This window comes from Camarhynchus parvulus, chromosome 12 (assembly GCF_901933205.1).
Source record: "Camarhynchus parvulus chromosome 12, STF_HiC, whole genome shotgun sequence".
NCBI lineage: Eukaryota > Metazoa > Chordata > Aves > Passeriformes > Thraupidae > Camarhynchus > Camarhynchus parvulus.
This window is the reverse complement of record NC_044582.1, coordinates 18,378,471-18,394,522: the sequence shown is the minus strand read 5'-3', so window position 1 is coordinate 18,394,522 and position 16,052 is coordinate 18,378,471. Positions and strand designations below refer to the sequence as shown.

The following is a 16,052-nucleotide window of genomic DNA, read 5'->3' as shown; positions in this document are numbered from 1 at the left end:
TTTTCTTTGCTTTTCCCAGCCCCAAGGGAGAGTTTACCTGCTCAGATGTTCCCTCCAGCCTTGGGAGTGATCCATGACAGGCTGCTCAGTAGCCCTGCAGCCTCCTGACAAATAGCTGAACCAACTTCCAACCAGCTTAGCAGATTTTTTGCTCGGTTTCCTGGAGAAATGGAACTTTTACAGCCACGGTGCCCACCCATGTGTGCGAGGCTCCTCTCTAAATTAGCTTCTCACTAATTGGAACCAAATCTGACCAAGCAGCAAAGGCTTCCAAAGACATTAAGACAGCAGAGAAGGAGGAGAAACTATCAATCCTTTAATAAGGAGTAACAGGGGTAGCTCAGCCCTTTGACATCCTGCCTGGCAAGGGGGAACTGGCAATACAGGTTCTGTAAAATTCACATTTCTCAAAAGCCCTGGGCATCCCACACTGAAAGAAACAGGAAAATAAAGGCTGAATGTTAAGCTTGCTGTAGTGGAGTGAGGACATTAAATGCTCCAGGATCCTGCCATGCTCCATTTGCTGATCATGGTATAAAAATGCCTGATAATTGCCTTTTTCCTCCTGTACTCTTCTGATTTTTCCGATTTTTGCTGCCCTTCCTCCTTGCACTGCATGGTGGGGGCTGTACAAACATGAGACATGATTTGTGGGATGGATTATTTACAGGACAACCCCCCCAAAACCATTCATCCCACTAGAGGCCATCAGCCACCCCGACAGCCCAAAGATCCTTACTGTTCCCAGCCCATCAAGTGTCCATCATGCCTTTAAAAAAACAACAATAATAAAAGGAGAGAAAAAGCAAGAGGACAATGAGCAGCCACTAATGATTCCTGTGCTCAGGAGTGGTTTTAGCAGCGCTGGAATCTGTAAAATGCTTTCTGCAAACACCTTTGGTGTCCACACCTCACTCCTGCCCGTGCAGCATGAAAGGCTGGGATTGAGATGGGATCAGAATTGCCATCTCCTCTGTCAAATGCTAAAATTTAGTTAGTTCTACTTGATTAAGCTGTGCAACAGAACTAAAAGTTTTCCTGGATACCGGCAGGGAAAGAAAGGCAGGAGAGAATGAGAAAACCTGAATGCATCCAATCTGTGAAAAGGTGTGGGAATCATTCTCTGTCAACAGCTCAGCTCACAGACACAGATGTGTTCCCATCCATGGCTGGGTTTCCATCAGGAGTGATGGCATCAGATAGGAAAGGATTATGGGAACAACTGAGCTTTAATGAATCTCCTCCTCTTCAGGAAAATGGAATTTTCCAAGTGCATTGAGAACATGGGCAATGCTGAGACAGAGATCTGATCTTCCTTGAAATCCTGCCTTTGTTCACTCAAGGGGACACAGCTCCCCAGGAAGGTCAGAAAGGAGCAGAGGGACAAAGTGTGTGAGGAGCTGAGGCTCCGAGAGAGGAATTGTCGGGGGATTCAGTTCCAGGGTCAGCAGGAACTTTTGAGGATGTGTCTGCAGGAGAAGACACATCCTACAGAACACTAGTGGGTTCCCAGCTGAGCACTTTGTTATCTAAAAAAGCCATCAGCTGGTTGATTCTTGCCCAGATTACTGATTGAGAACAGATGTGCTCCAGCTGTGGTGAGGGGGGGAATGAGCAGAGCCCAGAGCAGGACACACCACCAGGGACTGCAGCGAGAACACAGAATTCAAATAATCCAGTAATTGAGAGATCATTTCCAGCAGCCCTCTGTGTGCGCTCAGCATTTCTCACAGCGCTTGGAGAGCTCCATCTCCACAGGCTTTTCCCACGAGGGCTGCAAGGCAAATGTCATGAGAACATGGTTATAGATCTTGCTAAAGATGAACCACGAGAAACTCGCAGGAAGGGGGGGAGAGGAATCCTAAAGACGAGTTCATTTATCTTCCCAGAGAAGGGAGGGGAAGGGTTTCCAGACCTGTTTGGATTGCATCAGGAAGCGTGTGCTACCAGCCTGTCAAGTAGAAAATCCTTTCCAAGACTGTATTTTTTTAGCCTCTGGACTCACAACAAAATGCCAGGGATGCTAGAAGGAATTTGAAAACTGTAGTTGTTAAAATGTTAACTAACCCTGCCCTGACTATCAAAAAAATCTAATGAAAGTGGCAGCTAAATGACTCGGCTCCCACAGAGTTAAATGAAAAGAAATATTTGGCACAAAAGAATATTTTATCTTAAAATTTGGAGATAAAGTTAAAAGGACAGTGACCCCCAAATACTTCCCAGGCATATCCCCCTTGGAACACAACTTAGATTCAGGGCCCTGAGAAACACAAGTGAGTGTTTGCTTTGGCTTTTGGAGCTCTTTGATTGTTTGTTTCAATTAAGTTTATCTCAACAAGAAATGGATCTTGCCAAATTTGATTAACAACACCGAAAAACGCAAACAAGGAAAGGTGTTCCCCCCTGCAGAGCTAAAGAGCTTAGCTTGAACACTACTGCACACTTTGAAAAGGTTTATTGGCTTCTAAATGCCTTAAAAATGCAACAGAAAGAAACAGAAAAGAAGAAACGAAGCCATTTTTGGTGATATTTTCCCTGTTTTGGCTCAAAATGCTCCAGATAGTCAAGGCAGGGGATTCTTCCCCTCTGCTCTGCTCTTGTGACAGCTCAAGGGCAGGGTTAGGTGGGATATTGGGATGGAATTGTCCCCTGGGAGGGAGGAATTGTTTCCTGGGAGCACCTGGGACAGTGGGAGGTGTCCCTGCCATGGCATTGGATGGGCCATTCCCACCCAAACCATTCTGTGAGTCAGTGGTTGATCTCAAAGGCAGGAGAGCTTTGCCTTCTGGTATCCAAATTCTAGAAGTCATTCTGAGACAGGCCGAGGTACCTAAATGAGACTCAACAAAGAAGTCACAGGAACTCTGTGATGCCCCTCCAGTGTCCAAACCCATTTCTGTGACTCCATCACTGGGACCGCCCAGTTCATGCTGTGGCCACGATGAGCCCCCTGGTGTTCTGCACAAAACCAAAGCCAAATTTGAGCTCCACACAGACTTTTAGGATTTTTGACTGTTTCCTCTTGTCCACTCAAACACCACCAGCAGCTCATCGTGCTGTTACCCAGGCCCCAGTGCCACATTCCCAGAGCAATATTTACTTTCCAATGATTTCTTCTGTGGAGTTTCAGGGCAGAATGGTTGACACAAGACCACTGTTGGGCTTTTGATTAAACAAGCTGCAGAAATAACGAGGGAACACCCTTCACACGCAGGGTAATTATCTCAGAAAAATCCTAACAATGAAGGCAGGCTTCTACCAGTCCATTAGGAACAAATGGAGAAGGCAAAAAAAATAGGAGAGAAAAAGAAGTGGAACTTCTAGCAGACAAAGGGGTCATCAGTACAGCAGGACTGGCCTCGGGGTGGGTGGGAATCCACTGCTGCAAGCGCGGAAAGCGCGGCAGAAGCAAATGTTTGATTTGCATTCATTCCGCTCTCCAGCCCAGCCACTTCCCGAGCTGCAGATGAACATTTATTTGCCAAACCTCCAGCACTCAGCATGCGCTTCATCAGAGGAGGCCATCACATCATTATGCTGCTTAACAGAATGTACCAGCACAAGGCAGTGACCTGACAAACAGCGGCTCCCCGCCGCACGGAGCGCGAGCTCCGTCTCCATCTGGGCTCTGGGGGGGAGCTCACATCCATGGGCTCGAATTTCCAGCTCATTTCCAACCAAAAATTGGGACAGTGCACGGCAATGCCCAGATTGTTCTGTGCGAGCTGTACACACACAGCCCATTTGTTGGTGCTGAAAGGACTTGTTCATCATTTGGGCTCATTTTCGGGATGAATTTCCTGTAACGTTGGAACAGTAGGAAGCTCTTTATTGGGCATCATTAACAAGAAAAAATAGAAAGAAAGCCTCAACAACTAATGTATGTAGGCCAACATAACTTCACTTTTAGCTGACAGCTCCTCAGAAATGGATATTTCCAACTGGCAAAGTATTAGACCCACAGATGAAAGGTTAATGGTCTGGATGCTGATCAGTGTCTTTTTAATAAAGTCACAATTTTTAAGCCCAAGACAACCAGTGACACAATGGTTGACAGAAAATAATTCCCTTCCCACTTACTGTTTTTCTTTTCCCAAATCTTAGCACCTGGCCAGGATGGGTTTTTTTTCAGGCTTCTGCTAATCCAGTGAATACACTCATCAGCAAAGCAATGGCAATTTTCAGATTGAACAGTTCTGATTTTTTTTTTTCAGATTTCATTTTCAATGCACATATGAAACTAAGGTTAAAAAAAATGAAAGTGTATTTTTTCCCACAATTAGTCCTATGTTTCAGCAGTGGTCACTAATGCCATCAGGCACTTTTTGCAAGGATGATGAACCTGGGTTCGCTGCCCTAATCAGATTCTAAAATAAGTAATTGCATTTTCTCCTCTTATTACCACACCTGCTTCCAATGAGCTGGATTATTTTTCACTTTGGAGCTGAGGAGGTTTTTCCTGTTGCACCACAGCATCAAACACTGGCAGCGTTACCATCAGCCTAACAGCACATGGTCCAGGGGGCAATTTCCATCCAGCTGATGAGGCCAGACAGACCTCAAAGCAGGATTGCAAATTTCTTTAAAAGGGCCACAGATCTGTGGGAGATGTTGTGCTGTTTTGACAGAGTGAGCACTGCCTGATGAAGAGCCAGCTGCAGTGGCTGGTGTGGTCCTGGTGGGGAGGGACACACATGGATCTTGTCAGGCACACCAAGAATTCCAGCAGGAATTCTCACAGAACCACTCCCTCTCCAACACATTTCAAACAGAGCAGTGCAACACACATGCTCAGGAAGCCACAAACTGGCACAATTAAAAGAAATTTGTGCTAAACTGAAATTGTTTGGTATTTTCTAAACATTCATATCGCCCTCTTTGAAGCCAACAGCACCCTGTGAGATCTGGACACATCCTGAGTACCCAGGACACAAAAAATAGTGCCAGTAGTGTTTGAAAAAGAGAAAATAATGAAAAGATGGTGCGCAAAAGTGGCTCTGCCAGCAAGTTCAGCTTTTTAGCAGGAGACACACCCAGGCCACAAACCAGAAAGGCTGAGCAAGAATATCTTGGTCACACCTTCAGGATATGAACACATTGCTTTAGTTTCCATCTCCGCAGTTTACACTCAGAAGTTTATCTCTGCAGTTTACACTCAGATCCATAAAGTGCTCATCTCTGTGTTTGTCCCCCACTGGAGCTTCCCCAGGCACCAGAATCCCCTCAGCCAGGGTGGCCCTGCCACCACCCTGTCCTCGCAGGTGATGGCTCCAAACTTCCTGAAAACCCTGAGAATTCCCTCCCCTGAGAAGGGAAACCCCACAGTTCATTGAAATCAAGAGAAGAAAAGCTCTTTACCTCCAGAGTGGGGTGGGGGCCCACAGAGCAGCACCATGCCCTGGCCCTGGCGGACGGACACCGTGCTCCTCGTCCTGGTCTTGAAGTTCTCAAGGTCTGCCAGGAGAGAAGGAACTCGGTTAGAGGCTGACCACGAAAGGAAAATGGTGAAATAAAGCAAATATCAGCGTGGAGGGTGGGCTGGGGGGAGTGTGAGGAAAGCAGGAGGCTGAGGAGCATCAACAAGGGGATGAGGAAATGCCGTCCCCAGGCTGGAAAGGAGAAGGTGCTGCTTCACCCGCAGAGACAGACACAGCTGGAGAAAACCCCAGCACCCGTAAGGCTGGGGGAGGTTTGTTGTATGAATTTAGGAAGAATTACTGCCTTGAATCAGCAATTCCATCCCAAGGCAGGCTGCTTCCCTCGCTGCTGCTGCCCTCCCATCCCACGTGTGGAGACCCTTCCCTCTTGCACCAGCTGCATGTGAAGCCACAGAAGTGCTTTAATTAAATTAAATTAAATTCCTCCTTCCACCTCTCTCTTTTTTCCTCTCCTCAGGGCCCGTGCACTGCAAAAATACAACTCCCCCTGCTCTCCTCGCACACTGAATTCAGGAGTGAAGAGAGGAGGTGACTCTGAGCTCAGAGTGCCACCAGGATTGTCACCAGCAGCTGCTTCGTGGGAGCACCAAGACATGGAATCACTCTGGCAGCCTCTGATCCTTTACAATTTCCTGCATTTCAATTTTCATTTTTCCCCCCTTGTTTCCAGTGTAGCTGAGCCTTGGTTTGGCAATTACAAACCTGTTGTCAGTGCAGTTGGGAACCAGAGGAAACACAGAGGTGATAAATATTTATCAGCAGGAGCTGGTAGGAACATCATTATGAGGTTACAAGGATGGAAAACTGAGCCTTGAGTTTTATCCTCTCTTAAAAATGTTTTCTGCACACATACTTAAAAACATTTAAATAAATAAAATCCAAAGTTGTCACTGCTTCATTTCCCTTTTTAGGAAAGAAACCTTTATGGGCTTTTCTCTTTTTCTTTTCTGGCTTAGGACAAAATAAGAACAGGAACATAAATTATCAATTAGAGAGATATAATCTTTCATTCCTAAATTCTATAAAATTTACAAGTAGTTTTTTTTTTTTTTTTAAATTTTTTTTAAAATTGTACAGGAAGCACTGTAGCATTTCTCTGGCCACCTGCCAGTGCACAGATTTTTATACATTTTGACTGCACGCAGGCACAAGGCTGGATCCCATCCTCTCTGAGGACAGCTGCAGGAGGAGGAACAGCCTAAAGCCCAAAGAATGCCTGCAGGAATAAATGTGCTGTTTTTTACATCAATATTGACAAGGAAAGGATTACTACCAGGAAAAGCAGACTCTGCTTGGATGAACATGTAGGAAATGCTGCAAGGATGGTCAAAATCAGCAAATAAAGCAGAATATTTCATCACTCTTGCTTGCACTGCAGACCATCAGGCTTTGGGAGCCAGCCCTGCAGAGCCTCATGCAAGCCCTTCAAATCTGCCTCTGAGCACAATAACAAGATTAAGATAATTATAAGAAAGGCTAATGCCTCATCAAGGCCATCAGGCTGATTGTGCTTTCTGAGGGCCACAGATTTATTTTCACAACACCTAAATTGGAATGAACAATGATATAATGAAGATTTTATTAGTGAGGAGCTTCATTTAGGATCCACCTTGCAATGTTTGAGTTGCAGAGAGGAGGGCTCAGCCTCATGGTGACAACACCATCGAGTTCCACCTCACTTTGTCCCCAAACCTACAAACCCTGGGTAGCAGAGAAGGATTTTTGTTCTTATTTGCCCATAAAAATCCCAAACCCAACAGAGAGACCCACCAGATTAAAAGGAAAAACTGAGATACTAACACTTGGAATTCAGGAAATCAGTGTGCTGCCAACAATTCTCACAATACCAACCAAGGGCTCCAGAGAGCACAGGAAAATATTGTGTGAGCTCCAGTAACCCCAGCATTAGAAAAGGATTGGTAATTAGCAATTAGTAATGATTTCAGGAGGAGAATACAACAGGGGGGTGTAATAGGAATGCAGACAGGTTATTGTGAGTAACAGCTACTCACACCTCATTTAATGAATGACTTCAGGTGCCTTTCAACACTTTCTGGACAGTAGCAACTCTAAATCAAGCTGAACAGGCCCACAGAAGCAGAAAGCTGCATGTATTATTTCATTTCAGCTGGATGTGTTTAAAAGCAGCTGCATGACTTTGGGAAAGTCACTTCGGCTCTCGGTGACAAAGTTTGCACATCTCTGAGGACAAGTCCTTCAGCTGTGTCTCTCAGAAGAGGTTTAATTAGCTAATATTTGCACAGAGCCCTGACATCTGCCTCTGGAATGCACTGGAGGGCAATGCACACACCAACACCCAGCCCTGGATGGGGCTTTGCTGCCATAATGAGGTTTTTCTGTGAAACTCTGCCTTAATGTTCAGTGCCACGACTCGGGCGGGCACAGGGAAGTGATGCCACAGATCCCCCAAAAATGCTCCCAAGCCCAGCAGGAGCCAGCAGCAGCTGTCAGCCCACCAGCTCCTCCCTTTGGACAGGGTATCATTGTGTGGAATGAGCTGTTGTGGGGTTTAATAAAAGCTTAAGCAATCTGAAATGATCCACAGCCCCTCAAGGCTGGGTAGTTTGTCTCAGTAAATGGCATTTGGAAACTTTAATCAAACCCATATGGCTTTGCACAGTAACAATTACCCAAGTTGTCCAGAGTAATGAAAGATTTCCCCAAATTTTGCCTACAAAAATCAGTCTTTATAGCAAAGAAGATTCAATTATAAGCAAAACAAAAGGAACTGCAGCCTTTTCTCCTTTTTTAGGACCTACTTGGGTTGGAGCTTTATAAAATGTGGTCATTCTTTTTCTAAGGCAAGCAAAGTTTTAAAGAAACATTCCCCAGATGGCATTGAAGGATGAGCAAACAAACAAGGTCACATCAGCTTCTGCTGATGGGGTCAGTGGAAAATTTGGCCTCAGATTTCTGAATTTCCACCCCTCATCATTTGCCAGCTCCACTGATTGTCCCAGTGGTGAGAATTCCACCCCAGCAGAGCAGCTACAGAGCCCCCCTTGGCTCCCATGACTGGCTGCAACAACATCAGAAATGATGGGAATAACAGAAATAACAGGAATAACAGGAATAATGGGAATAATGGGAATAACAGAAATGATGGGAATAACAGAAATGATAGAAATAACAGAAATGATGGGAATAACAGAAATGATGGGAATAAGAGACATGATAATAGCAGAAATAATGGGAATTACAGAAATGATGGAAACAACAGAAATGATGGGAATAAGAGAAATAATGGGAATAACAAAAAGAATGGGAATAACAGAAAGAATGGGAATAACAAAAAGAATGGGAATAACAAATAATGGGAAAACCAGAAATTATAATAGCAGAAATAATGGGAATAACAGAAAGAATGGGAATAACAGAAATGATGGGGACAACAGAAATGATGGGAATAACAGAAATGATATAAATAACAGAAATTATATAAATAACAGAAATGATGGGAATAACAGGAATAATGGGAATAACAGAATTCCTGAGCTCAGCATGCCCCAGGACCCCGACTGGAACACACGACTTCCCTCAGGAGCCTGCCAGTCTCAGGGCACTGGGGATGTGACAGAGATCCCTGTTTTCTGTGAAAGCTGAGCTCTGTTTTGCTGCCTTTGTTTGCCCCAGGAGCCTTTCCATGCTTTGCTTTGATTTTTTTCCACACGTGCCTATTTTTAGAAGACAAAATGCTTCGTAATTACGCCGGTGCTGCAATTAGGAGAGACCCCTCTGTGCAAAAGCTATTAAAAACCACCCAAAAAATATTACAGAAAATGAGATGAAGAGTCAATGATGCAAACTGGTGGTGGCAGGTGTCTGCATGTCCTTTGGAAAGCCAATTTCTGTGAGTGTATCATGAGGGAGGCAGCTCAGCTGCGCAGAGCCTTGAATGACACGCTGTCAAAACCTCACCATTAGTGAGCCCTTTGTCATTGCAGTTCAGGGGTTTTTTCCTAATGATTAGAAAAGCAGTGTCAGTGCTATTTTCACTGATTATTCCTGTTTAACTGGTGTGAAACGGTTTCTGCTTTTGCTCCATCCCGACAGAAATGTACACACATCAATCGCTGCTTTATACATCAGTGGGTTTTAATTGCCAAAGAAAAGCAGGGCTAATAGGCTTAGAAAAATAAAAAGTGTCAGTGGGTTTTACTTTAAAGTCTTGGTCTAGAGAGTTTTGTAAAGCAAATTTGATCACACATCGTTGATATCACTCAGCTGGGTTGGTGTGAACAGCAAGGAGCCCCCAGAGCTCCCCCAGATCATTATTGCTACAAAATGAGATACCCAATGCACCTGGACAGGGAGAACACAGAGTTTGTGCCCAGGAGCAGCACAGGGACAGAGGAGGGTGGGTGATACCCACACATCTCTGCATCCAACTGGGAATTAGTGGGAATTAGCACTGCCTTAGTGCCATTCCCTCTGCACTAAAAATAAGTCTTGGGTTAGAACGCTCCTACTTCACTGAGATGAGCAACAAATCCTTGGATCAGCACTTCAGGAGTTCTTTCAGCCTGTCTGTATTTTATGGGGGGTTGGTATTTCACCCTTGAGACTTGGCTGTACTTTGAGCACAGGAAAATAAAATGGTTAAAAAAGATTGATAATTTAGGAACTGATAACTCAGAACGCTAACACACATTCATTGGCAATTTTGAGTATTCTGGAGTGGACAAAACAACACCTTTACAAATACGAAATGAACTTTAAAGCACCCACAGAATAGGAAATAATGATATAGGTAAGGAGTGATTACCTTTCTTACATGTGAAATCCCAATCCCCTTGGGTACCCAGCCACAGCCAAGACACCCAGAGCCAATTTTTAAGCATGACTTAAAGAGATTTGCAGATCATAATGGGCTTTGCCTTCTCAAACCCCTTCTATAATTTTAAAATAATCCCAGGAATCTAAAATTTAGGGTGATGTTTAAGGTCACATCCAGGAATAATTGAAGATTATTCCTTTATTATTAAAGAGCACATGACTCCTCCCAAGGGAATCTGATTAGGCTGGCAGTGAGATCTCCAACACAAAAACTGATGGGAGGATTGGTCAAATCCCCCTGGCTCAGACTGAGCAAAGAACCTCCATCCAGGTATCCTTGGGAATATTTGGATGCCCTTTCCCAAATTATTCTCATCATCTTTGCACAACTCTCCATGTACAAGAGATCCCAGGTTCATGTCCTGGACAAAACTCACAGCCAGGTGGGCAGGGGAGGCATTGGCAACATAATCCCACTCCACTGGCTGCAAACGGCAGGAATTTAAAAATATATTAAAGAATTTAAAAGAAAAAAATGAAAACAGTCTTGGAGAGGGGATCCAGTGCACCTGAATCCATGCGGGAGGGAGGGAGGGAGGGAAGGAAAGGAGAAAGAGGAAAGGAAAGAGGAAAGGAAAGAGGAAAGGAAAAAAAAGGAAAGGAAAAAAAAAGGAATGGATAAAAAAGGAAAGGAAAAAAAAGAAAAAAAAAAAAAAGGAAAGAAAAAAAAGGAAAGAAGAAGGAAAAAGGAAAAGGAAAGGAAAAAGAAAGGAAAGAAAGGAAAGGAAAGGAAAGGAAAAAGAAAGGAAAGGAAAGGAAAGGAAAGGAAAGGAAAGGAAAGGAAAGGAAAGGAAAGGAAAGGAAAGGAAAGGAAAGGTTGATTTGCCTGCTGATATTTATGGCCCCACCATCCCCAAACACTGTCTCTCTAAAACTGCACCTGGTTTTCAGAGCTGGGTTTTCTGCCATCCCTCTCACCAGCTCACAGAGATGAAGTTCTTCGGGCTGTGTCCTTGCTGGTGTGTCAGGACTACCCAGAGAGCTGTGTGGGTTGGAATAAAACCCCTTTGATACACAGCTTAATAGAATTTTAGTTTAAGAGCTGGTGTTCTAATGAATAATTTCGAGAGTCACTGATTTGAGAAATAGTTTACAAGTCTGGGGATGAAAGCTTTCTAATTTGACCTTTAGAGCAGAAATTTCACTGGGATTTCTACTTTGCCGAGGAGAAAAGAAAGGGAAAAGAAGTTTTAGAGGTAAATATCTTGGCATTCCCCCCACCCCTATCCCTGTTGGAAAAGATTTTTCCTTGGACTTTATTCCTGTGGCCATTAACAAGGCATTGAGTTTACCACCCCCATCTCTGATCTCTCATCTCTGTCTGGGTTCTGCGTTTGGATTTTCCCAAGTCCTTCTGACCCCACCTGTTAAAGCCAGGCTGATTTCTGCACCCACCTGGCTGCAACTCCACCTCCCTGGGGTTTGCTCCTTGCTCCCAGCAGGCTGCAAGGCACCCCCAGGGCTTTTCCCTTTTCCTTTTTCCCTTTTCCTTTTTCCCTTTTCCTTTTTCCCTTTTCCTTTTCCTTTCCTTTCCTTTCCTTTCCTTTCCTTTCCTTTCCTTTCCTTTCCTTTCCTTTCCTTTCCTTTCCTTTCCTTTCCTTTCCTTTCCTTTCCTTTCCTTTCCTTTCCTTTCCTTTCCTTTTCCTTTCCTTTCCTTTCCTTTCCTTTCCTTTCCTTTCCTTTCCTTTCCTTTCCTTTCCTTTCCTTTCCTTTCCTTCCCTTTCCCCTTCCCCTTCCCCTTCCCCTTCCCCTTTCCCTTCCCTTTCCCTCCTTCACCCCACTCTTCTGTTTCCCTGCTCTTACAGGGAAACAGAAATTCCTGAGAAATTTTCTGAGAAATTCCTGCAAGGCACCCATTTTTCTTTTCCAAACTCAAACCACTCTTCTCTATGATATTATGAAAAAAAAAAAAATCCTCCTTGTCCTCATGTTCCACTTCATAAAAACTGCCTGTTTGCCTTCTTTCGACAGGAAATATTTCAAACATTTATTTTGAAGCAGCTCCTCTGCTTGAGACAAAATGCTGAGGACTCTGAAAATTTTATTACTTTAATCTAGAAAATCTGGGCAGACATTTCCCCTTGGGTTGACTGGAACGGGGTTATTTCACTCTCAGAAGTTTTTTATCTTTTCCTAGATGAAAAAAAAAGTGAAAAAAGCTCTGTTTGCACTTTCTTGCAGCAGAGATGATCTGCAGCGGGCAGAGAGCAGAACTTGCAGGGGCCCAGGGGGTGTTGTGCCCCTCTTTCAGGGGTGTCTGGGCATTGCAGGTGCCTCACGTGTTCCCCTTCTGCCCCTTCCCACTCTGGGCAGTGGCAGGAATGCAAATTCAGACCCAAAATAATGTAAAATACAATCACTGAGCCCCAGATTTCATTAAAGCCCATCCAGTGCCATGGGCAGGGACACCTCCCACTGCCCCAGGTGCTCCAGCCCCAGTTCCAGCCTGGCCTTGGGCACTGCCAGGGACCAGGGCAGCCCCAGAGTTCCTGGATAACACGACTCAAGCTCACTCAGCAGGACATTTCAAAGGGAAATTTCCCTTTACTTGCTAAAACCCCACCCAAACCCCAGCCCCAGAGCTGCTGCTGCTGCTTCAGCCTCCCTGTGGAAATGCACTTTTTGGTGCTCAGCAGCATCTCACAGGGCTGATATTTTTCCATTCTGTTCCCCTCTCAAGCCTAATGAACGATGACATGCCAGTCATGTTTGCTGCAGACAGGCAAACCAAGGTGGCACAGCTTCCCACACACACATTTGATGTTTCTCCATCCTCCACGTGCCACTGCTGCCTCCTGGCTTTGCTTTCCAGAGGGAAACCAGGAAAAAAAACCCCAAACAAAATAAAGATAAATCAGCCACTGGGATAAAGTCGTTCTGCACGGCCCTTGCATCCCATCAACAGAAACAGAAATTCTCCTGCAGAATCCAGCTCTGGCCTTTGCCAGGTCTGTGCTGGGCTCCTGGAAGTGCTATTTCCACACATTTCTAGAAAATACTGATTTGCATTGATCCAGAACCCCCAAGGATCATCTCAGGAGCAGAATTATTTCTTCAGCTAGGTCAAGAGCGTTATTTCATTGTCAGACCAGGAGGTTTAGAGGCAAAAGGGGAGGTGTCACAAGAAGTTTCCAATGACAAAGCAAATAACAAAACCTCCTGATTTCTTGTCCTGCTCTCCAGCCACACAAACCATAACAACTGATCAGAATATGGCATGAAAACATAACCCAACAGCTCTGCAGATGTTTGCTACTCTAAAATCAGTTTTTACAAGAGGTTTGGGGGTTCATAAATAAAAAACAAACACCTACACCATCATACAGTTTTGAAGAATAAAGATCCTAGGTATAAAAAAAAATAAATATCTGCATTTAAAATATTTTTTCATATTAAAGGCAAAATGAATAAATATGAAGAGAGATGAGGAGAAACATCAAGCCTGTGTCCTGCTTTCCCCTGAATTCCTAAAGCAGAAGAGGAACTGGGGTGTTGTGAGTGGCCTGTGATGCTCAGCTGGTTCCAACACCTCCCATGCAACCCCCTGCCCTCTCCAGAGCTCCTTCCAGCCAGAAACCAAAATAACTTCCCAAAAACCACTGCAGGCTTAGGAGATTCCCAGCTTCAGGACAACGTGCACTGACAATTTCCAAGTGCCACTGCTTTAAGTAATAATGAATTCAGCTTATTTATAACCCTGGGGGGGAAACAAAACAGGTAAAAAATCCTCCATTTCTGCTCTGACTTAAGGGTCCTTCTATCCCAGATGAAAGTAAAGTAGGTTATAGATCCATCCTCTGCTGCAAACTCCCTGTTGGTCCCATTCATCAAAAAATAAAAAAATAAAAAAAAAAAGGAAAAGAAAGGGAAAAAAGAGGAGCTTACGCGAGGCTTAGCCTAGTTTTCCACCCAGCAGGGACTGTGGGGAAGGAGCAGAGGTTGGGAGCTCATCTCTAGCACTGATCCTGCCCTGTGCACAGCTCAGCCAGGATTTCAGCACAGAGAAACACCCTGGCACGTATGGGAAAATGTATGGGGACGTATGGGAAAATGCAAATAAATGTGCTCCTTCCTGAGTTAAGGTCACAGCAGCCCCAGTCCTAGGGGCTGGGGGTTTTCCTTAAAAAAAAAAATTGTTTTCCTTCAAAAAAAGGGTTTTTTTTTGAAGGAAAAAACCTTTCTATAAAATGAATTCTTTTAATAAAGTGTGGTGGGGGGACAGGCAGGTGAGGGGCTGGTTTTGGGTAAGGCAGCAGGGCTGTGGTTGATATAAATGGCATTTTTCCTTGAAATCCTTCCTCTGATTTCCTGGAGGAGAATGAGGGGTTTGACACTTGGTAGGAAATCACAAAATTTAAGAACTGGGGACGCCCCAGCCAGGCTGCTCTCACAACCTGACAGGTGACGGGACATCCCAGTGGGTGCTGGGGAAACCCGGGGTCTCTGCAGAGGGCAGGACTGGACATTCCAGCTCCAAAATGAAGATTATTCACAGAGTTTCAGGTCACAACAAAACCCTTCAAATGCACAGAGGGTTCGGTGAGAGAAAGAGTGAGATGGGGGGTGCAGGGGAAATTGGGTCACGGTAAGGAAATCAATTTCTGAAGATGTAAGAAAAACTAAGACAATGTAATGATTTTAAAGCAGATTTGTGGGCCCTTGGTGTCAGCAAGCTGCAGTGGCTGCCTGGGAGTTTTATCTCTGAATTGTGTGGCAGGCAATGCACTGATGAAAATGCCAGGAAAAGGGGAAAGAAAGGGAAAAAGGGAAAGAAACTGTGGGAGAAGCTGGGCATTTGAAGTCCAGGCTCTGAATAAGCAGAAGGGACATCTGGGTGAGAAACAGCTGAGTGGGATATTTCAGTATTGGGGTGCAAAGCAGTGCTGGAGCACAGGGATGCAGGGGATGGGGGCAGGCAGGGCACTGAGTGCAGGTGAGCAGATCCCACCCAAACACTGAGAATCCAAACCCCCTGAGCTCCACGGGCATCTTTCCCTGCCCAGGGGAAATCCAGAGCAAGCAAGGAGCCAGGGAAATGCGCAGGGCTGGGCTGCTGCTCCTCACATGTAAAACCTTGGAGAAATAAACCTCCCGAGGAGGATGAGCAGAGCCAGGCCCAGCAACCACCCCAGCTGCCTCCCAAAACCTGCCCAAACTCTCTTCCTCCTGCATTTCCTGCCCAAACCCTCTGGTTCCTGCATTTCCAGCCCAAACTCTCTCGTTCCTGCATTTCCAGCCCAAACTCTCTCGTTCCTGCATTTCCAGCCCAAATCCTCTTGCACTTCCAGCATTTCCAGCCCAAACCCTCTGGCTCCTGCATTTCCAGCCCAAACCCTCTTCAATTTCTTGCATTTCCAGCGCAAACTCTCTGGCTCCTGCATTTCCAGCCCAAACCCTCTGAATCCTGCACTTCCAGAAGGTTTAAAACACATCATTGTCACCATAATATTTTATAAAAAAATCCCTTTGGCAGGATTTTTTTTCTCCTGGGAAACCTCATCTTCTCCCTGTTTCGCTGCTTTGGAATGTGATTTGGAGAATTGTTTACCCAGCATGTGAATTGTTTTAATTTAATGACCAATCCCAGTCCAGCTGTGTCAAGAATCTGGTCAGTCACAGGTTTTTATTATTCATTCTTGTTTTAGCCTTCTGATGTCTCCTTTCTCTTTCTTTAGTATAGTATATAGTATATATTTCTTAGTATATAATTTCTATAATTTCTACAATATAATAAATATAATTAATATAATAATATAG

At 44.7% G+C, this 16,052-nt stretch overlaps 1 protein-coding gene across 4 annotated transcripts in view; it reads right to left on the bottom strand.

The window, feature by feature from the left end:
• Window positions 1-16,052, bottom strand: part of CNTN4 (contactin 4) — a 267,122-nt gene that overhangs the window by 78,448 nt on the left and 172,622 nt on the right. For all 4 annotated transcript variants that reach the window (XM_030956815.1, XM_030956814.1, XM_030956817.1 and 1 more), the window contains one exon: window positions 5,359-5,454. In XM_030956815.1, the coding sequence (XP_030812675.1) occupies window positions 5,359-5,454 (96 nt within the window). The remainder of the gene's footprint in view (window positions 1-5,358; window positions 5,455-16,052) is intronic.